Here is a 22557-nt window from a genome sequence, read left to right on the forward strand (position 1 = left end):
TCAAAGCAGGGCTATTCTATCCTACAATCATGTGTGATCTCGGGAAATGGCCTTCAATTACAGCAAAGCCTCCAAATTACAGCGTGCAGCAAATTCATCAGGACACTTGACCCCCCGTCCAATCATGTCTTACAGATTATATTTTACATTTTTTGAATTGATGCACAAGATTTAAAAAAAAAACAACCCAGAAATAAACATAGTTTTGTTATTCACAAGAGAGACATCCACTGTGTCCTAACTCTCCAATTTTGGCGTGCTCTACTAGGATCAAAAAAATAATACACAGCAGATCAGTAGCCTAAACAAGCACAGATGTTAAAACAGGCTCTACATGATCGTAACACCAGTGACAGTAAAAGGAAAAGAAACAGAAAACAAAGAATCCACAAATCTGGACAATAAATGAAAGCGTTCCCCAAAGGAAACTTTGTTTTTGTTGATGTTTTTTTAAGGGATGACCAGAAAGCTCTCCTGCAGTTTATTCTCAAAAGATTGAAGTGTGGCAGAGCGTAAGAGGAATGCAAGGAGAGATGAAAGAGAAACACCCCTGTGAGTCGGAATGATATGCCAAGGCTTTGAGGCGTTTGTTGGTATAAAGAGTCAGTCTAGTTATTCGCCAATTCTGAAGCAAACTTCAAAAATTCGCACTTCTACAACATAGGAGAGGCAGCTTTTTTTTTTACGCCCAAAAAATTCGAACCTTGAGGGTTCGATCGTTACACGATTTGTCATCAGTCGAAGCAGTTAGATGAGAAATCCTAGCCTGCCTGCTTCAGAGCCGATTAATGACTGCTCTGCCTGTGTGTGTGTTGGAGTGTGTGCAGTCTGGGGAGGCTGGAGGCAGGTCGGTGCTGCCTGTCCTTCAGCGCACACATGGCGATGACAATGAAGAAACAAAAGTCCTCTGCCATGAGGTGAGGGTGTTCTTAAATCATGCACTTTCATGCTGCTACTGAAACACAGGCCATCCCGCGTTAGCGTTTGTGTCGTTGTGCGTGCTTCAGTGTGCTGAATACATGAACGTTTCCATTTTTTCCCAAAGCACTCATATTTATATATACAAGCATGGAGCCATTTTCAACATTCAAAGGCAGTCAACACCATGTCTGACAGACAACTTTAGAGCCACTTTATGCCTTGGTACCCTCGGATAGTTTTTTTTTTATACCTCGCAGATGCAACGTTGCTTTGGAGGGCTCAAGCCGAATCGGGTTAGCAGGTGGATGGCACGCATGGGAATATGTTATGGTGGCCATGGAGCTACAGTGGCTGATCTTCTCAGGGCCAGTGAAAAGGGAAATGAGGCAGAGGTAATAAAGTTTATGTGAAGCAACCAAAATGCTCTGTGGGTTTATGATTTGCGCTGGCGTGTGTGCATATTCATTCATAGGCAGGTATTTTCATTGCGGTGGTGGTGAGAGAGGAAAAAAAAGTCTTGCTCTCTTGTTTCTTGACCAATCAACAATCCCCATCAGTTGTCATGACAACTAGCACCTCACTTTTGCCCATCTCCTCCAGTGCGGTCGCCAGAGAGACCAAGTCTGCGTCACCTTGGTGACATGCTTCCCATAAGTCCAGCAGAACACCTGTGGGGCTGGGCTTTGTGGCAAAGTAGTTCAAATACCTGGATGAAGGAAAGAAGGCGCAAGTCGTGAGAAGAAAAAGGAGAGAGCAAAAACAGTCCTTCATCACTGATTATCTTTTTCTTTTTTCTTTTTTTGGTCATTACTGGATGTTGCACATACTGGAGGAAAAACCTCTGACACTCCAATACTGATACCCAGCTAAGCATCATATTTCAAAGGCATGGTTAGATAATTAGCAAGATGGATTTTTGTAACATTATATAACACGCATGACTGAATCATATTTTTTAACTTAATATTCAAGCCCAGCTTTTGAGATTCTAATCAGTATGGGCAGATATAACATGACTTTTCATAGTCGTCTGTCTAAATTTAATTCACTTAAACCCAATTCTAAACTGACCTCTGAGGCCTCTTTAAATCATCTCATATCAGACAATGATGAACACTGCAGCTCCTACAGTCGTTTCAGAATGCAACTCAAGTAACAAACGTGCTTTATCTGACCTGTCAAAGCCCAGACTGTGAGCCAGTAGCCTCCAGTCACATCCTCGAGCGCTGGGTGCATCCAAACTGGCGCAGATTTTCTGGCGGATGGAGTCAGGCAAGCGAAAGGCATAAGGTCCCACTTGAGAGGAAGGTAGGCACGTTCCTCCTGAGGGGAGGGGCGAGTGCGGAGGTAAAGTCTGGAAGAACAGAGGCGTCGAGAAGCACTGAGACCAACCTTTGTATTGATTGGAGTAACTGTGCAGCTGCATTGCAGCGTTATCTGTGTGTGCGCGTGTGTGCGCAAGCATTTTCTCAGACGTCACCATTACCTCCTGGATGTCAGTGTGCAGCTGGAATATCTGTCCCTCCCCTTCCACCTGCCGGACGCAGATCTTACAGGTGAGCTGCGACACAGCCAGGCTGCCTCTCTCCAGGCTGAAGGTGCAATGCAGGGGTCTCTGACTGCCACTCCAAATGTGATAAAACGGTATCTCCTGTCACACAGACAAAAGTGATAAACAGGAAAAGCCAGGAAAAAAAAGGCTCTCTACCACTGTGATTAAAGCGACCTCTTCCCGAGCAGCACAATCTGGGATCATCTAGAATGCAGTTTCCATTAAAGGTCTGTGCAGTATGCTTTATTTTGATAGTGGGTGTTTCCACCAACTGGGTCTCTGTGCGTTGGAGGATAATTTATTTCTAAATCGCACTGTCCATAAATTAGAAGCGCTATCAGATTTTCTGTTTGTTTATTCAGAAACGGTTCAGACTGCAATCTTCCTGCGAAAAGAATGCAGGAGAGACTTTGAGTGTTTACAGCAGTCAAGTATGCTATAACATTTGTAAAATAGCCCTCTTATTGAAATGAAGCAAGATTACTGTTTAAGCTTGTGTAGTACTGCTCATTATGACAAATTAAAGGAAAAGCCTGAGCACCCCAGTGAGTTGATCTGGTTGTTTTGTTTAGCTGTGGGAGGCATTTTGCTGGTATAATTTTGCAGGCTACTGCACAGTATAAAGTTGGCATGAGCGATCAGCTTCATCCTTAAATGAAACCTTTCTATCCTGGTGGGAGTGGTCGGTCTGTGGATGACAATGTCCCCATCCTTATGGCATGAAAATGTTTAAATTATATGCCATGGTCATCACTATCATCAGAGCTCAAGCCAACTGAACACCTATGGGAGATTTTGGACTGAGGTTTTAGACAGCTCTCGCCGCCACCATGATTAAAACCCTAAATGAGGGAATATCTTTTTAAAAAACACTGTTTAATCACTTCAGTAGACTGCCAGAGACTTTTTAGAGCCAGTGCTCAGCTGCCCTGCAATTTAAAAAGACACCTTAATTTGTCACTGGTCTGTATCAGCTTTTTTAAAGCTTCTGTGTTCTGTTCTCTTCTATTCACGTGCCGCCAGACTGGACTGATGGAAGAAACAAGTCATTTCACAAAGAACATGAGTGTGGTGGTGTTTCACTTAAAACCACAATCATGAAATGTCAAAAACAGTTTAGGTCTGTGACATCAAAAACCTAAATGCTGCAAATCTGCAATGCCTAATGATGTTGATGTGATAAGGTTATTTAGAAATCTGGTGAATATCAGTTGGACTTCAGGCATACATATAATGCATATTATGTATATATATATATATATGCATATATCTATAACGAGTCTGCTGCATTATGTCACCTGGTACTTGGCCAGAAGTTTGCTTCTCCAGTAAGTGTGGGGAATGTCGTGGATGGACAGTCGCAGATTGTGGTAGCTATCTTTGAAGAGCAGCAGCTTGGGATCTTCCAGCAAAACTCCACCCAGACTCCTCTCCAAATCCAGCACCTCCTGCACAGAAAGCCATAGAAGATGGGCTTAGGGCTTTATTTATTTGGTTTTAGCGCGGGCTCATCCCCTCGCATTGCAAGATCATGCTTTCAAAAGATGCCTAATTAAAATGTGTCCAAATGGAAATGCTCTGAGCTAACAGTTTAAAAGCTGTTTGAACTTTTCCAGCCAGAAATCATGCAGCGGGATGCCAATATACTGCACACAGCGCACTCGTGTTTACTATCCTGGCTGGTCTGAGAGAGGAAAAATATTTTTCCCCTGAATCGAACACTCACTTTGTGTTTGGTATAGTTTTTGTATTTTGCTCTACTATTTTGAGCCGTTGCTTCCTGCGGGACATGAAAACTCAATGTATTGCACCAAATTTAATTTGGAGAAATGAGATGGATCTGCAGAGTTGAAAGGGGATGGTACTCCTCTATCGCCCAGAACCACTATGGAAATAAGTTATATTAACTTTTAATGTTTTTATTCCGTGACATGCTTCAATATAATACACCTTGTCTATGTTATTTTCTATTTATAGTTCATTTAATTTTATTTCTTGCTATGCTTTTTGGTTTTGCATGTCCAAGTCTTATGCAGGATCTTTTGTGTTACATTATTTTTTGCTTCGCATGTCTTCAGAGTCGTGTTATATCTCTCTTTAGTGACATAATCAACTCAAACAAGGGTATTTTTCAGCTTATCTGATGAGTATTTATTTATTTTTAAGTTTACACACCTTTGGAAGTCCCACTGTATATGTGTATGGGTACCATGTTTTGCTAAGGAAATAAAAAACGTAGAATAAATAAGACCTAATTAATTTTGGAATGTTTTCGAGTATAGGAAAATGCTTCGGGAGAGCAGAAAGACAAATGAATAGAAAGCAACAGAGACAGGAAATCGCAGGCAAGCAACAGGGTGAACAGCTTAAAGTGCACGTGAGGAGACAGTAATATAAACCCACACAGATGCATAAACATGAGAGCAGCACCTTGAGTGCATGTGGGGTGTCATGGATACAGTAGATCCGGAGGCTGTAATCCAGGGAGAGGCATGGTGCGCGGGGGGCGAAGAGAGCCAGCTGCAGGCGCTTGCAGGCAGGCTGTGGAGGGCACGACTGGCCCACAAGGCCGTATGTTCCTAGCTGCTCCATGAGAACGTGACAGCACTCCTCCTCCAGCTGCAGGTAGCATGGGGACGACAAAGTCTCCTCCCCTACAGTCAGCACCTCCTGAACAGGGATAAAAGGAGCAATCAGTGACACAAAAAAAGAGCAAAAAAAAGGGAAGGCATTCATCATTTGATACCAGCGTGAGGCTCTCTCACCTCCCATGCTCCTTGATGCGTTTGCGTTTTCAGTGTGAGAGTCCAGTCAGGTGTTGGCGTGTCTAGTTGGGCACAGTGTGGCAAAGTAAGGGCAACGGGGCGATTCAGCAGCATACCAGATGGACCACAGCTCACCACAGGACTGAGTACAGTCTGACTGCCCTCAGAGGGTAACCTGTAGATATCACACACATGCACACGCTTCATTTTTAAAAGAAAATGGCAGATATGTTTGGAACATCCTAACTTAAATCAAACACCAGGAACTACCCGCCGTGGTGAACCCTTACGAATAAGGGAGCAGCTGAAAGTAGCTTCTTCAATTTTAAGTTAAAGGCTGGGACAAGTTGATATTTTTATGCTCAGAAGTGGAAGCGAGTCTTGCAACGGAAAGTTTTCTGATTGAGGTGAGACTAAGGTCTATTCTGCCTTCTATGGGTGAAACAGATAAGAGAAATAAAGAATTAAAGAACTAAGGGGCACTCACGTTGTTTTGTCCCACTTGTTGATGATGAGGTACATTTCATAGAACTTCCCCTGGGGGATTGTGCCAGGGGGGACCAGCAAACTTACACCTAAAAAAGAGAAGGGGGTCATGACTTATCTTGTCTTCAATGCATCTAAAGGTGTCTTTAGTTATCACTAGCTACAAATCAGCTTTGTACCTGTATTGGGAATAGTGAGGCGTCCTCCTAGATTTCCAAGCGTGGCGCTTGTACTCAACCCAGCCTCTCTGGATAGCGTGTGGGTGTGATACTCTCGCTCTCTGCCCACGGTACCCACCGACTTTAAGCTGAGGATCTCTCCGTCACCTGAGCTTATGTCATTGGGAAGCTCCAGGGAAGAAAGCGTGGAGGAGTTATACACCTTGATTTTCAGGCTGGGCAGGGGGTCCAGCAACGGAGAGGTGGTCATGGGGATTTTGTGGGGGCTGTCGTTGACCCCTTGTTGGAGGGAGAAGAGCGGCCCACGGAAAGCCCCCGCTGTGGCTGTCAGATCTGGAGGAGCTGAGGGATGTAGAGGGTGAGGGTTATCTGTGGGTACGGGAGAAGAGAGGAGCTTATCACTAGAAATGACACGAGCAGGGCTGAGAGAGCCGAAAGTGACGCCAGTGGAATGGATTAATGTTGCTAATTAATATTTGATGGCAAGAGCAAGAGAAAGGACACCACGACGAATGTTTAAAATGTAAAAAATGTAACGCAGTAAAGAATGGAGAGCTGACTGAGAGGAGATAATGGTATAAGAGAATTAATTTATGGGATGATATAAATAGCAACGCGATGATAAAAATGAGCAGGGACAGTGTTTCTATGAAAATAAGAAAAACACGAGAATAGCTGTGGGGAAAAAAGGAATAATGCAAAAAAAAATTGAGTGCAAATACCTGCCGACTCACGCGAGTGTGCATGCGTGTGCAAACTCACCCTGTCTGGGAGGTTTGTAGTTGCCAGGGTGGAACGCGGTGGTGAGAGCTGATGAAGAATCGGTGATGTCTCCGTGGAGATGTCGGCATCTGCGGCGGTATGCGAGCACTCCCACGCACAGTGCCATTATTACGCTCAGCGGCAGGGCCACGAGAACCGTGTAGACTGCTACACCCATACCTGGAGCCAGGGCTGAAAGAGGGACAGAAAGCCAAGACATCATCAAGAGACTCAGATGAAAACACACATTTACATCTGCAAGGGAAAACCATGAGGGAAGGAAGCATAATGTATGGCATATCATCTGATTTACTACATGCTGTAGAGTAAGCAGAATAAATTAGTCATGGAAGTCTAAGTTAGTGCTGAAAGCATTTGCTGATTAATACATTAGTTCATCATCAGACTAAAAACAGAGTCCTGAACATAAAAAATATATTTTAAAAAATCTTTTTTTTTTCTTATATAGCTGTAAATCCAATTTGTTGGGGGTCAATGTATTGAGTGGGGTAAAAATAACTTTCCTAGAACTCAGGAAATGACCTCTAATTAGTAATTAGTAACATCTGTTATTAATAAAAAAAAAAAATCAGATTTATCTGTGTTAAAATAAATCAATTTGTGTTTTCAGCCTTTTTAGATCAGGGCTGGCATAGCTGCTCACTTTTGTAGGTACGGCTGTTCAACTGTTCTTTAATGCAAATATTTAATCAGCCAATCACATGGCAGCCACTCATTGCATTTAGGCCTGTGGACATGGTGAAGATGACCTGGTGAAGTTCAAACTGAGCCTCAGAATGGGGAAAAAAGGTGATTTAAGTGACGTTGAATGTGGTATTGTTGTTGACGCCAGAGGTCAGAGGAGAAGGGTCAGGCTGCTTTGAGCTGATAGGAAGGCAACGCTACTCAAGTATCCACTTATTTCAACCAAAATTTGCAGAAGAGCATCTCTGAACAACACGATGAATCTTGAAGCAGATGAGCTACAGCAACAGAAAACCACGCTGATACCACTCCAACAAATAACTGAGGTTACAATTCACACAGGCTCACCAACCTTGGGCAATAGAAGACTGAAAAAACATTGCCTAGTCTGATGAGTCTCAGCATGGATCCATGCTGCCTGCATCAGTGGTTTAGGCTGCTGATGGTGGTGTAATGGTGAGGAGGAGATTTTCTTGGGACACTTTTGGGGCCCTTAGTAACAACTGAGCATTTTTTAAACACCACAGCCAACTTGAGTATTGTTGCTGACCATGTCTATCTCTCTGTGACCACAATATATATCTCAATATTGAACAGATCTCAGATCTGGTGACAGATCCAGTATAGCTCCTTTGGGATGTGGAGGAACGGGAGATTCACATCATGGATGTGCAGCCAATCTTGTTTAATCTATGCAACGAAGAATTAAAGCAGTTCTGAAGGCAGAAAGGTGTCTAAACTGTTATTAGTAAGGTGTACCTACTAAAGTGGCTGTTAATGAGTTTAGCTAGTTCGTTTCATTTCTCTTTAAAACAGCACTGGCACAAATAGCAGACCGACTCAACGCTCTAGTTGCTGCACTTGAATGACCTCCCCAGCATGATTATGATCTAACAGATGGGGCACAAAATACTCAGCCCGCATACCACATGGGCTAAAGTCCTAAGCAGCAAAGGCTTGAGCGCTACTACCCGACAGGACCCCTACTGCATGCTATTGCATTTACCCGCTCCCCCTCCCCGTCTATCTCAATTTGCACCGTCAAATCAATTGCCCCCAACCCCTAAAAACCACCTCCTCCCTTAAAAACGGCTCTTAAACATGCTATAAAGCTTCACAGAAAGCTGATTAAAGGGTGTATCGACTAGAGTTACGGTCATTTTAGTGCTCGCCGTACTATTACAGCTCAACATAAACATGTTGTCCAGGAAACTGAAAGAGATCAATTAATATTGAAAAGCTTCAAAGAGAAAATACTCCACTGATCTGATATATTAAATCACCATACAGGCCATTATGTGACCAGTAATTGCATTGTCTTTTCAATGATATGATAAAATTGACTGTTTCTGCAGTCTGAGACTTTAATCCCCTGTTATAGTGTTACTTTCCATAAAAAAGATAACAGTGAGCTGCATGCAGTAAGCAGAGGAAAAGAGAGCCCCGTTATCTGAGCATATGCAGATACTCTGAGTATCATTGGTATCAGGGGAGAAAAAGATGGATTTATTCATACCTAGAAAATCAGGCAGCTTAAGCCTCGTAGCTTTTGCTGAAACTTAGAAATGAATTTTTACACGGAGCAAAGCCCGTGGATTTTCTTGCCCATCTGTTCCACTGGAAGTGCATTAAAAATGATGATGATTATGAGGAATGGGCCCAATAATTCTTGTGGCTTTGGAGTACTTGTGGACACTTTGTTGTTTTTAAAGACATACTTTACGATTGCTTCACTCTGGTCTGCCTGTCACTATGCACCATGTAGTCAGTTTAAATATAGAAATCATCCCTGAAAGGCCCATTAATAAACAGCTCCTCCAGGGGGTGTTTGGCCCTAACTTCACCTGTTCCCCACCGAGCTCCCTCCCACGTCTCTGGCTGGGTGATTGGTTGTGACTGGTCAGCAGGCTCGCCACAGCCAGACCCAAACCAGACACGTGAGGGAGTCGCGCCACAGTAGCAAAGAAGAGAAGACAAGGAGCAAAGTTGGCGGGAGACGAAGAGGAGCAAAAAAAAAAAAAAAAGGAGAGGGAGAAGGAGTAGACGGCCTAGATAGACTCACAGGAGGAGAGAGAGCTAGATGAGAGGCAATTTGGCAAAAGGGATAGGAAGAAGTTAGATAAGGTTGTGATTTGTAGAGAGGACAGAGGGATTATAAGTGTGTTGAGGAGGGGAGAGGAGATAAGGATAGCAGTGCTTTAGGAAAGAAGACAACCAAAGACACTACAGAGCAGCGGTTAGAGCTGAAGAGAGGGTGGAGGATAAGAAAGCCGGAGGCAGGCAGGCTGTGGAAGAGGAGAGCTCCCATGCTCACGTGGCGCGATTGAACCGAATCGGACAGCCGTCCACACTTATTACCAGAAACGGAACAATAGCGAATTAGGTGCATTACTAAGGCTGCTCTCCCCTGAGTCCACATCACATTGAGCTGGAGGAATTACCATCACTTCAAATGTAAACTATATCACAGATTAACTGAGAGTCAGACAGAAATCAAGGGCTTTTCTCCTGCGAGCGCTGTGCTTCTACCACACAGCCTATGGATCAAGGAGTCTCAGCTTAGAGGCATGTCATTTTGCTCACTCCATAACAGAGTTGTCATGACGGAGTAGCTCTCGCTAAACCATTCTGGGCAGTGTGTGTAATTACACCAGCATTTTGTAATCAGATACTGCTTTTTCTCCCTCCCCCCCCCCCCTTTACAATCACAATAAGCTTCTGTACAAAAGATGAGACATGCTAGGACTGAGTCAGCTCTGAAACCAATGTTACACTTAGTCAACACACTAGACAAGCGTGGATAACAACACTCATAAGCAGGCTGGACAAGAAGGTGAGGCGTGTCTACGCTGAGCGTGATGCAAGCTGACATAAAAGCACGGACAGACAGGCAACACAAAAAGCTGCACGCATTCAGCCCCACGTGCTAACGCAAGGTGTTAGGAGTCCTAACCTGCGTGAGCAGAGAGACACACGACACACACAACGCAAAAGGCAAGCGGCGTGAAGCGGTGACAGAGCAAAGTCATGGGAAGGTGGACTTACGATGGCTTGTATGTTCAATAGAAATCTTTTTATCTGTTTGAACAGGAGAAAAAAAAACCAAAAAAAAAAAACATAATGTAAAAAATGGGTGGACTGGTTTGTTATGCAAATGAAAGATGCAATAACATAATACAAAGCCAAAACAGGAACGTAAACAATAGCTCAATCTGTGAACATAAAATGCATACTACAGGCAAGAAATGATAAATTCATATTAAACAAACAAACAAACCTCTTCTAGAAATGTGCGAAAATGTGAGATAAATTTCAGCATAACTGTTTATTTGTGGCATGAGGAAAAATAACACTCTGAATAATATCAGTATCATATGGATGAGGCTGCTTCAGAAAATGAACCAGGACTCTGGCGGTTGTGTGGTACATGACTGACACCAAGTAGACTGAAACCTGAATGTTATCCTCTTCATCCTATGAGGACAAAAAAAACATCTCCGCTGACGGGAACAATCATTCCTACGATAACACCGGCGTGAATCATCACCAAGTGGTTTGAGGAAATATGGAAACCATCTTTCAGGATTGTGTCGCTGACTAGATCTCAAATCAAATAAGCGTCTCTCCGTGGCATCATCAGAACGCACAAATGGCTTCCCCAGATGCTGCCATTTGTCCAATTGCAATTAGAATCTACCAGGATGCGATGAAGATGAGGGTTTGCGGTGTCTCAGAGCATTTGCACATTTACGACTCGGGGTATTTAGCCGATCCTCGGAGGGATTAACATTGCGTGAGCTAAAGAGTCTGATTTCTGATTAAAGCGTGCGAGGGATGCAAAGAGCTCTAATATCATCAGGTGTGTTTGTGTTTGTGACCACGGGATAGTCATACATGATGTGCTGGGAACATGAATAAGTCAGTCAGTAACTTGTAGTTTGCAGACTGACACATTTACAGATTTTCGACAGCACAGTGCTTCTCATCCTCGCTCCCTGTCAGAGCCACTCGAGTGCTCGTTTTTTCCCCCGATGGCCTCCTTAGAACGCCGGCTACGTGCAGCCGGATCGGACAGCAGCGTATTCCGTCTAAAGTGGGTGCTCTGTGGAAGCTTGTTTATGGCAGGACTCGCATGTGTGTGTGTGGCTGACACGGCTGACGCTCAGCATTGGTTTGAGTGTGCATATGATCCCCCCTGCGACACACACACCTTCTGCAACCCAGCTGCACGTGCATTTAGAAGGTTTGTCTCTGCATACTTGGGCGTGTTTGCATCTCTGTGTGTGTGTCTTTTAAGCGTGTGCTTGAATGTATTTCTCTCGCCCTGCCTTTTGTGGATGTGCATCTCTAAGATTCTAATGCGCTGTCAGCTGGATTCCTCCCAGCTCATCACAGGCTGCACATTGGGTGTCAGCGCGAGTCTGACTCACTCTCATATGCTCTTCCCTGTGCTAATTTTTCGACTTGGCTGTGTCATGCTCGCTTCCCACTCCACGCACATCTTTCACTTTCCCCCCTCTCTCTCTCTCTCCATCTGTGGTTCTTTAGATGTGGATCAGTTGCCTGCTCTCCTTGTGAACCTGAATTTTTCCTCCTGAAACATCTGTCTGCGATTTCCCTCTCCCCCCCCCCCCTTTTTTTTTTATATCTCTCACCATGTTGCAGTGGCTCAACGCCTCGGGAATACAGTTTCTTACCAAATAGCTTTGAAATATAATATGTCTTATAAAAGTGTGAGCAAAGAAATCCGCGCCTGCGAGATCAATTCAACAACCACCTGAAGGAGAAATTATGCTGTTAGGGAAATGACCCCTATGGATACATCAATAACACCATCTTCTATCAACTATAAGCATCAGTGAGTGAATTCAACAGATGGTGGTCTCTATTAAAAGGCAGGGGAGAGTATTAGGTTACATTAAATACATGAAGAAATACATATACATAAGCCAAATATTTACCCAGCTTTGATGTTTAACATCCAGTTCCAACATATTGGACACTTACTTCTTGCACATAACCCCTCAGTGCAGTTCTTGCTCTCCATCATGCTGCCACTGCAGTGCTTTCCTCCATTTATGGGTGGGGGGGCTTGACACTCTCGGCTGCGCCAGTGGGTGCACTCTGTCCCACAGGCGGACCACTTTGCCCACTCAGTCCATCCTCCATCCACTGGAATGAAAACAGAGATGTGAGTCACTTTACAGTAAGCCAACAGCAAAACAGTTTAATCGCTTCGGGTAAAGGGGAGTTGGGCATGCTGTTATAATGCAGTCTGATGCATATGTAATGGCTCGAAGTGCATAATTTAACAATTTTGCACAAAAAAAAAAAACAACATTCTGTGCTTTGGAGTTAGGGTGGTCTAGACAGGATGTTATGTGACTGTACAACTTTGCACTGTGTTCCCAGTGCAGGCACCTCTTAACAGTGAAGCCACGGCTTTCGTAAGAGCAAACACTCCTCTGTGCTCTTTGGGAAAAGTTATGATGGAGTAAACAGTCGTCTGGTTTTCTCTAACATGGACCACAACCTCAAATATGATCAGACAATGTTTATTGAAATTGAATGGTGAATGGAGAAAGCAAAGATCTAGGCCTGGTGTCTAATCAGGTACTTAGACTCGATTGCATTAATCAGGCATCCAGAAACACTGGGAGGATTTCTTTAAATCATGATTTGTCTTTCAATGAGCATCTTAAACAAATGTTACGGTCTGCTTTCTTGCATTTGCACAATATCTCTAAAATTAGAAACGTCCTGTCTCAGAGTGATGCTGAAAAACTAGTTCAATTCAATAATTCATCTAATTTATTATTGTCAGGCCACTTTAAATGCTCCCTGAAAAGAGCTTTTTTCTCCAATACTGGCTTCTCTTAACTGTTAAATCCTGAATGGACATTAAATCCTTCTCCTCAGATACAAGGTCTCGATGAATCAGGCCCTATCTTATCTTAAATACCTCATAGTACCGTATCACCTCAATAGAGCACTTTCAGATAAATTATCTCCAGCTGAGGAACAAAACTGGCAGCTGTTTGTTTACTTAAAATCTGAACATTTTAGAAATCAACAAATGAGTATCTGGTCTTCACCTGGGCATAGCGTGGTGCAAGTTACTCTCTGTACCGGCGGGCCCTCACAGAAGGCTCCTCCGTTCAAAGGGGCCGGATTGGTGCAACTGCGTGTCCGACGCTGCCAGCCACGCCCACAGCGAGCGTTGCACTCCGACCACTCCGTCCAAGAAGACCAACCTCCGCTCACTGAGACGCACAAAATGAGACAAAGTGAGCAAGTCTGAAAGTTAATACGTGGATGATTTTTAACATTCATGACAATCACTTTATCAACTCTTGCTATTATATTTAACATACATATCAGTGAGTGATGGCCAGGATCACCTCCTGAGGTATATTTACTGAAATCTGTCTACCACACTTACACCAATCAGGTGCAACATTAAAACAACATGCTTGATATTGTGTAGGGCCCTGATAGGAGATTTGATTTTTCAAAGCAGTGCATTGGCAGTGGATGCTTGGGATCATGTTGCTTGTAGGGTAAAGCTGTGCTTTTGGTGCATGATGTGGGTGCGATTTAAGTATTTCTTGTGTGCATCGTTCACTCTCCTGGTGGGAAGAGGCTGCTGCAGTTGCAGAAAGTGGAGTTGCTTGGTCTACAGTAATGTTGGTAATAATATTCTAATAATCATAAAAGTAAAAATAATTTAAACTCGTCCAAAGATCAAAGGTTTACTAGCAGAACTTTAAATTTGTTTTAGTGGTTTAACTGCTAATATACATCTACTGAAAAAATTCTACCATTAATTAAGTTTACTGAGTATTAAAGATTTACACAAGAGGGGCTAAAATTACAATTCATTGTTTTTTTCAGTCAGTTATTGCTCAGCATATTGAATCACTAAACCAAAGAACCAAACAGATGATTCTGATAATGGCTACATGCTGTCACAAGTCGAATTCATAACCAGCATTTCATAGTTTTTTTCTTTAATCCAAAGCAAACGTGTCATTAATGTGAGGAGGTGTGAGGTGTGGAGGGGGTGCGAAACGGATGTGTTACCATAAACAATAAGCGTAGCTGTGCTGCTGCGTCTTTTGGCAACCACATTTCGAGCCACACAGGTGTAGTTAGCCGTGTCCGAAAGTCTGGCCTGCTTGATGATCAGATCGTGATCAATTGTGATCAGAAAATTGGAGTCCTGCGATGGATCAATGACGTCCTCATTTTTCAGCCAGTCAACCTGGAGACAAGCAAGAATAGGCCGACACATACCGCTGAAATAAAGATGAGGAAGCCTCAAAAAGGTTATGAAAGTTATAATTATCCAACATAAAAAAATAAAAAAATAAAATTACAAATCAGGCGCTTCACACTCACAATGAGTAAATATAAAGAAAACAAGAAATTAGCTCTCACAGTCTCAGATGCTCGATGTTTTTCACATAAAATCAGCAGGTGTGTATGCATAAATATGAGTCATCTCACCACGCACAGAGCCATTCAGTAAACACGGTAAACCTGCAGTGTATCAAGCCATCACAACACAAAGTATTGATCAAACATGCAGTCAAAATGTGATTGTTTTTGCCAAGCAAAAACACTAATTTGTTTCTTCTCTCGAAAAATGTCTTTCATTCACTTTTATTTTGACTAATTTTTGCCTTTTTAATGGGCAAAAATCCATAACTAACTGATTACATTAACAAAATTGGTATAATTTTATAATTAAACCAATTTGCTTTTATTTTGAAATTTACGTAACGTGCTTTTTATGTCAAAATTCTCCTGGTTAATAGGTATCTAAAAAGAAAAAGACAGCTTTCACAATACAAATGTGGGTAAAATAAGCAATTCAGATACAAGGTTTTACAGTTAGACTAGCTTGGTGTTAAAACATGACACAAGCATATTTCTTTGCGTGTTTTAGTGACTCTTTTATTGATGGTGTCAAAATGTCAGCATCTCGCCCTTTACTTTCTTTCCTTTTGTTTTATGCTGTTGCAGATTGCACAGCATAAATCTGAAATCAAAACAACACAACACAAAAGGATTTGAGCTGTTTATTGCTCATCAGAATCAAGAAGAAAAATATGAGTGTGAACGTGTTGAAAAGGCTACAGAAGAGGAACAAATTAGCCCCCCTATGAAAAATTCATTCTTTAAAAGTATTTCCAAAGTGCCGTTAAACAGAGCAAGGAATTTTTTAACACAGCTTTTCCAAACATGCGTGTCTTTGTTTGGATGCTTATAATATTTTACTTTGCACATAAATACGATTTTTATTCAGAAAACACAAAAACTACCAGGGTCAAAATGATTAGCTCTCCCAATGCTAATGGTCAATTGTGCGTCCTTTTTGCTGCATAACAGCCTGCAGCCTGCAGTTCAGATTTCATGGTCTTCTGGCATGGACCTTCAGTTCACCCCACAGATTTTTCATTAAGATTCAAGTCAGAGTTTTGTGCAGGTCAGTCAGTAACGTTCACTTTGAGCATTTGGAGGTAGTTCTCTTTGAAAGTTTTCTTTCAAAATCTTCACATATCCATTTTTGTTCCTGATTCCTTCCATCTTGTCAGGATTCTTACTTTCAGTCATACTCAAGCATAATACTCCCACCACCATGTTTCACGATGGGGTCACTGCTCTTTGGGTTGTATGTCTCTCCTTTCTTTCTCCAAACATGAGCAGCGCTTCTGCGGATAAAGCGCTCCAGTTTCATCTCATGTTCCTGACGTCGCTAAATCATTCACTAGTGTCTTGGCAGTTATTCTGGGGTCTTTAGACTCATCTCTCACTACTTTTCTTTCCAGAGCCTTTGAAATCTTTTGCTTCCTGCCTCTCCCAGGCTTGTTCTGTACTGTATGGCTCGCTTTGAATTTCATGATCATACTTCTCCCTCCAGTTCTTGACACTTGGAAATGCTGCGATAACTTTGTAAATCCATCTCCTGCTTTGCGAGCATCAACAACTCTTTTTCTTAAGTCTAAACAGATTTCTTTTGTTTTTGCTGTGATGCTTTCTCAAGTGACAGCTCAAACCCTTGCTGAAGTTTTTATGCTGTGTGTAAATTGGACGATAACCCTTAGTTTTGTAATACGCCTCAATAAAAAGGTCAGTTTTTCAGGAGGCTAATAATCTTGGCTTTTATCACTTTTTTCTGAAATAATTCTGTTATTGTGTGCAAATAGAGATAATTTATGCTCTCTAAAGAGAGCTAGTATGTGTAGAAATGCTGTAATGTTGAAAACCCTATGCTCTTTAAAAAAAAGTCCTTGGTAAAGTTTTGACAAAGACTTTAAATTTCATAGGGGGGTTACAAATTCAGTCCTCATCTGTAGGTGATGAGAGTGACGGTGGGGAGAAAAGCATTTACCTCGGCAGCAGGCATGCCCTCTGGGGGGCGACACTGCAGCAGCACCTCCTGCTCAAGACGCACCTCCCGCCCCAAAGGCTCCTGTTCAAAGTTTTTTCTCAAGTCTACAGAGGGCGACACACATGCAGTCAGCAGTTAGTGAAGGCTGCCCTGTGACAGCAGAGAGTGACACTCAGTTTATCTCAGCGACACTGCCTGTCACACGCGCACACACACACACACACACCAGGAAAAGCCCCCAAAAGCCTCAGTAACTGTGTCATTTTTCCACACTCCAGACTCTCATAAACATGCGACGTGTCAATCACACCGCGCCCCACATTACCACCAGGGATCAAGATGGAGTGTTACGGCAATTTATTTGCATATATACTTAAACTGACGCGTGTGACAAGGAGAAAGTTGAAAACATTTGCCCTTTCGCTGTTTCTCTTCCTCTTGCTCTCTCACTCTGTCTCTCACACGCATACGTGCAGCATGTGCAAACACGCCGCCTTGATACTGACATGCAATGCGAACGTAGGCGCGGCTGCTCTTGGTGGTGCCAGCTGAGCTCCAGGCCACACACTGGCACCAGTAGTCCTCCAGTCCGAACAGCTCCTCCACCTGGGTCCTCGACACTGAGATGTCCACCTCCCGCACCACCAGGCCTGTGCAGAGTGAGAAAGGGAGCGAGAGAGAGAGAGAGAAGAGAGACACGGGAAGAGCAGGAGAGTGAGAGATTAGTGAGGCACATTTTTCACAGTGCATATAAATAATGCATTGGCTGCAGGCCAAAAGCAGTTAACGTGCACATAAAATCCTATAGGAGCTAATGGATTATGTAGTTGAAAATGATGTTAGTAATTGAGGATGATGTTTATGTCTGTAAAATACAAGGTGACATTACTGTGTGTGTATGTGTGTGTGTGTTTACAGTGTGTGAGCGTGCAGGTCTTCACCTGTGATCTGGTCCAGACTCTCTCTAGTGACGTGATCGTTTTGGTTCACCCACTCTCCGTTACATTTGAAGTAGATTTGGGTGGCGGGTGACGCCCGGCAGCGCAGCTGGACTGGACGGTTCTTCACTATGAAAGCATCCTCGGGTTCTAGCAGGAATTCCGGGAGAGGTTCTGCCGGCGCTGACGGGAAGGAGTCAGGAAGAACCTCGGCCTCGCTGTAGTCGCTGCTCTCTGGAGAAAAAAAAAAAAAAAGGGGGGGGGGGAATAGAAATTATTTACCGACCTGACAAAAGAGCAGTGCAGTGAATCTGATCTATGGCAAATCTGCGGCTTCTCCTGGTCGCTGACCTCACTGACGAGGAGGTATGGAAAAAGCAAAATGCCAAATTTGTCCATATCACTAACCTATCACACATCGAAAGGGAGAAAATGTCTGTATGACAGCTTATTTTGTGTGCCCCTCTCAAGCTTCGGGGGAAAGCCACTCTGTAAGTGCATTTCAAGAAGACATTTAAGGTGCTGATAGTTTGTACCATCATGGAAGAAGTACAGTGACATTTTTGCCTCCCTGTATAACCAGCAATCTGGACAAGGCAGACCCCCTGCTCTAGTTTCTCTGGAAGAGTCTGTGCTTCTCAGCTGGAGCAGAGAGCCGCTGACCTTCTGCGGGTCAGTCCTGTTGATCGCACATTATCCCATGACATTTTCGATGTGACACGTCCGTCTTGGAAAAGCTGTCAAAAGCTTTTCCTGGCAGGAAGGACACAGTCTTTCTGACCTCTTTTGTCAGACGCGGTACTCTAATGATGATGAGTAGATCCCAAGCAGTATACCAATGATGTTTATTGCAGAAGACAGATTTGTGTATATGGACTGATAATGCGTGACAAAATGCGTGCTATACAGATAAATAGGAAAAGTTGTGACAGTAGTCAAAATAAATAAAATGGCCTGGACAGCTTCAAGAATATTACAATAATGTATAAAAATAAACCGTGCTGCAACTCATATATGTATTACATGAACTCTACCCTTGTGTGCACGAGTGTGTAGGTGCACAGGTGGACTGGAAAAGACCGTGTGACAGCACGGCAGGGATATAAGGGTCTGCTTTGAACATGAAAAGTTAGCACAAAAGTAGCACATACATAAAAAGTGTAGGCATACTTTGAAAGCTGCAATAGGTCAGCTGCTCCAAATGTTCTCTCGTTTTGTTGAACAGCTACACACAGGTGACTAATGAAAGGCAAAACAAATAAAAACTGTTGGGACACTGAACAGCTTCGGTGCATTTTGGCATTTGGGCTACAAGTGCCTCAAACATTTTCCCAAAATATAGTCGCTCATTTGGTATTTTGTTGATGATTCACGTCAGCTTATCTCTCACCAAAACATTCAAAGACCCCTTTAGATGAGAGCCCCTGGGAGGTCAGACACACTGCAACTTAAGCACCACCAGCAAGTAGAAAAACTCTGCAAACGCTCAAAAACCAGAATGGCGGTGATTTGGGGAAGACAATAATGTGACAATAAAAGCTGCAAAAGTGACAGAAACTGAGACTTTTGTAAGGATGAAAAAGCTGCAGGGAATGTGTGTTCTCATCACATGATAATAATCACAATGGTAAATGGACTGGGTCTTATATAGTGCTTCTTCAGAGTTTTTTTGATTAAATGTTTTACTTCCATTGTCTGTTTTGCATTCATTTAAAGTGTTTTACTATTTGCTTGTGTTTTCTTAAGTTGCAGTGTGTTTGACCTCTCAGGGCCTCTGTAGCACTGTCATTTTGGAACAGACCACTACCATCAGTCTAAAAATGACTAGTCATAGCCTAAAGATGACAATTTATACTCATTTGCAGGGACCCTTCTCTATAAGGGGATAATTTGACCTGAATTGAAGCAGGAAAATGGCCCTCATGGCATAACAGCCATTGGATCCCCTCATTGTAGAGATGAGGAGTCCAGGTTTTCCTTTAATTTTGCCCCACTCTATCATACTGGTCCCATCCCTTGCATTTCTGAGGAATACAGGTTCTTATAAATTTTTAATATGTCTGACTTTACAGCAGAAAACTTGTTTTTACCTGGTTGTAAAAATGATGTGGAGTCAATGAGCATTAACGTGAAGAAGATTTACATTTTCTCCAGTCAGGATAATCCAAAAGCTAAAGGCATATCGAACTCGGTGCGCTGTCTTCACTTCACATGTATGCCTACAGATGAATTCACATATGTGGGAGCCGCTCACTGGAAACTGTGCTTTTCCTACACTACAGCCTTACAGCCTTGCAGTTCTCAAATCTCATCCTCTATATTCAGAATGGCTAAAACAAAAGAGAGAGAGAGAGAGAGAGATGCGTGAGCAAATTCAGCTGCTTTTAAACTACGAGATTTAAACAAGGCAGATTTGCAGTGTTCAGTTTTCAAAATGTATCAAGCCTCAACCTGATCAGGTATTCTACAACCAGGGAACAAGAGAAAGTACTTAGAAAGATACCATCTCCTATTTTAGGAAAGTGAGCACTTGCCCACTCTCATCCCACTGTTCCCCTTGACAGATTCTGTCTGAGACATTAGGGAAAGCAAAGCAGAGCGCAGAGCTCGCAGAGGAAGCAGGAGAGAAAAATTGTAGCAGGATTGAAACCAAGGCCAACGAGGATTTATGGTATTCAGGAGGCTGTACCATCTTCAAGTAAAGTCACATCTATATGACTATAAAAGGTCTAGCTGAGGTAAAAGTAGAATTACCAACAACTGAGGGCTAGCCAGAGACAAGAAATCCATCAGCTGCTCAAGGCATTACAGCGATCCAGGATAGATCGCTGTTTTGGAGCGTCTTGTTTTTGACTCTTTTCTCTCTCCCACGCAAACACTTCATTGTTCCAGTCACTGCAATCACCTGTGACCTTAAACTGAACCCTCACCTTTTAACCCACCCAGACCTCGGCAGTGTACAGTAAAAGCAGAAATGCTGACGGTGATGATGAGCTCAACGTGATCAATAAAGGTTTTCAAATACTTTTTTTCTGTTTCACTGAGCATTAATGCATCGTAAACGATCCAGCTAGCCACCAGTGCAATATTTGTGTCAGTGATGGACACCTTAAAACTAAATTTTACTTTAGTTCAACGAGAGTGGCTTCATCATACTAGACTTTTTTTTTTTCTAAATGCCAAGGGCGATCCTCAAGGAGTTTCCGAGGAATACAGCGAAACAAATAGAAACACAGGAACAAACACCCACTTGTTCCTTAGAGCAGGTGTTCGCACTTTTACGTCACTTACGCTCAATTAAGCATGCACAATGCTGAGGATACCAGCAGGTAAACACAAACAATTATGAATAATGGAAGTTAACACATCAGAACGTGATGCTTAACCATGAGCATGAATCGCATTCATTGGCATGCCTCTCTCCCTCTCTCGGTTCCTCTCTCCCTGCTAAGCTGTCGCCTCCAGTCCCTCAAACTTTGTATTCTCTGTCAACAACCAATTGTGTCGCCCCTCCCCGCCCCACTCCCCCGCTCTTTTCCCTTTGTCCGGCATTGATCGCTCTGTGTTCAAACATCGGCTGAAAACACAGCCTGTCACTCTTCAGGCGCGATGAGAGGGGGCACGGAGAGAGAAGGAGGAAAGGCAGAAAAAGAACGGTTGCAGAAAGACAAACAAAAGAGAGGCGGCGGTTCAGCCGGAGACAGAATGGAAGGAGAGCACTGCGTATTTGGATAAACCTCCCTCTCTGTGCTGTGTCTGTGTGTGTGCGCGCGTGTGCGCTCTGAGGCCTGCAGAGAGGCACAGTTTAATTAAAACACTTTTAGATGACAGAGGAAGGAGACGGACAGACAGACACCCTTTTTCTCCCCTGCATCTCTGTCTGGGATAATGGAGCTAGGGGTTTAAAGTAGAACCTGTGTTTTTGGGCCACCATACAAACATCCATCAGAGCTCAGCAGCTGGCAATTTGTGCGGAATGGAGGAGCCTTAAAGACAAGAACTCCTCACCGTGCAGCACAGCAAGTCTTTTATTACTCTAATGACAGACAGCAGACAGCTAGACAGCAAACACAGGCTTCTGGGTATTCCTTTCTAGAGCACACAATTGTGTGAACACATAGGCACAAGTAGACCCAGACACTAGATGACAACCTATAGTTATACAGAGCATTCTCAACCACTCTTATTCATGCATGCTGAACTCATCTGCAAATGAAGGAGTCCCCTCCTTCACGTTTGACTGTGTGGTGAAGTGCAGAGCTTCAGTTCGCCGTAACGGAGAGTTGAAGTGACAGTGGTCACTTCAAGGCAGGACTGCGTGGGAGAAAGACAGAGGGCGTCTGGACAGGGGTGACAGGATGGGAAGACAAGAGAGCTGGCCAAAGACAGGTCAAGAGACACTCAAAGCCAAGTGGTGAGCAGAGAGACAATAAGGCACGCGCGCACACACACACACACACACACACACACAAATTCACACACACTGGACAGCTATAATAACTGGCAAGGGAAATGAATCACAGCAATGTCTGTCTTTGTCTAAGCCTGTGAAACTCTCTGTTGTTCTCTCTGCCCTCTCTTTTCTTTTGCTCCTCATTCTCTCTCTGTCTGTCTGTCTCTCCCTCTCTCTCACACACACACACACACACACACACATGAATGACTGTAATTTTCTTAGCCCCAGCGCCTCTAGCCAGAGTGGAGTCTAAAGCATCTGTACTTTATCATTACCTTTACAGAGTTAGTCATTACTGTCCCCTTCAGTGCCCTCACTATCCCAACACTGCACTCAGAAGTAGGAGAAAAGCAAGCATGAGAGAATAAAGCACAGGAGGAAGAGTACTTTGAAGAG

General features: G+C 43.3%; 1 protein-coding gene across 1 annotated transcript in view; it reads right to left on the reverse strand.

Annotated features, from left to right (window-relative positions):
* Nucleotides 1-1461: 1461 nt before the first annotated feature.
* unc5b (unc-5 netrin receptor B) overlaps nucleotides 1462-22557 on the reverse strand; it is a 63108-nt gene continuing 42012 nt past the window's right edge. Inside the window, exons 2-17 of the mRNA XM_085369419.1 lie at nucleotides 17709-17939; nucleotides 17274-17417; nucleotides 16768-16871; nucleotides 14454-14634; nucleotides 13466-13633; nucleotides 12378-12542; nucleotides 10416-10448; nucleotides 6666-6857; nucleotides 5904-6272; nucleotides 5726-5813; nucleotides 5239-5413; nucleotides 4904-5143; nucleotides 3772-3921; nucleotides 2408-2572; nucleotides 2097-2275; nucleotides 1462-1627 (exon numbers count right to left, since the gene is read on the reverse strand). Of these exons, the coding sequence (XP_085225545.1) occupies nucleotides 1462-1627; nucleotides 2097-2275; nucleotides 2408-2572; nucleotides 3772-3921; nucleotides 4904-5143; nucleotides 5239-5413; nucleotides 5726-5813; nucleotides 5904-6272; nucleotides 6666-6857; nucleotides 10416-10448; nucleotides 12378-12542; nucleotides 13466-13633; nucleotides 14454-14634; nucleotides 16768-16871; nucleotides 17274-17417; nucleotides 17709-17939 (2750 nt within the window). The remainder of the gene's footprint in view (nucleotides 1628-2096; nucleotides 2276-2407; nucleotides 2573-3771; nucleotides 3922-4903; nucleotides 5144-5238; nucleotides 5414-5725; nucleotides 5814-5903; nucleotides 6273-6665; nucleotides 6858-10415; nucleotides 10449-12377; nucleotides 12543-13465; nucleotides 13634-14453; nucleotides 14635-16767; nucleotides 16872-17273; nucleotides 17418-17708; nucleotides 17940-22557) is intronic.

This window comes from Diplotaxodon limnothrissa, linkage group LG13, assembly GCF_057381915.1.
Source record: "Diplotaxodon limnothrissa isolate DT_005_m linkage group LG13, D_limnothrissa_male_GT1.1, whole genome shotgun sequence".
NCBI lineage: Eukaryota > Metazoa > Chordata > Actinopteri > Cichliformes > Cichlidae > Diplotaxodon > Diplotaxodon limnothrissa.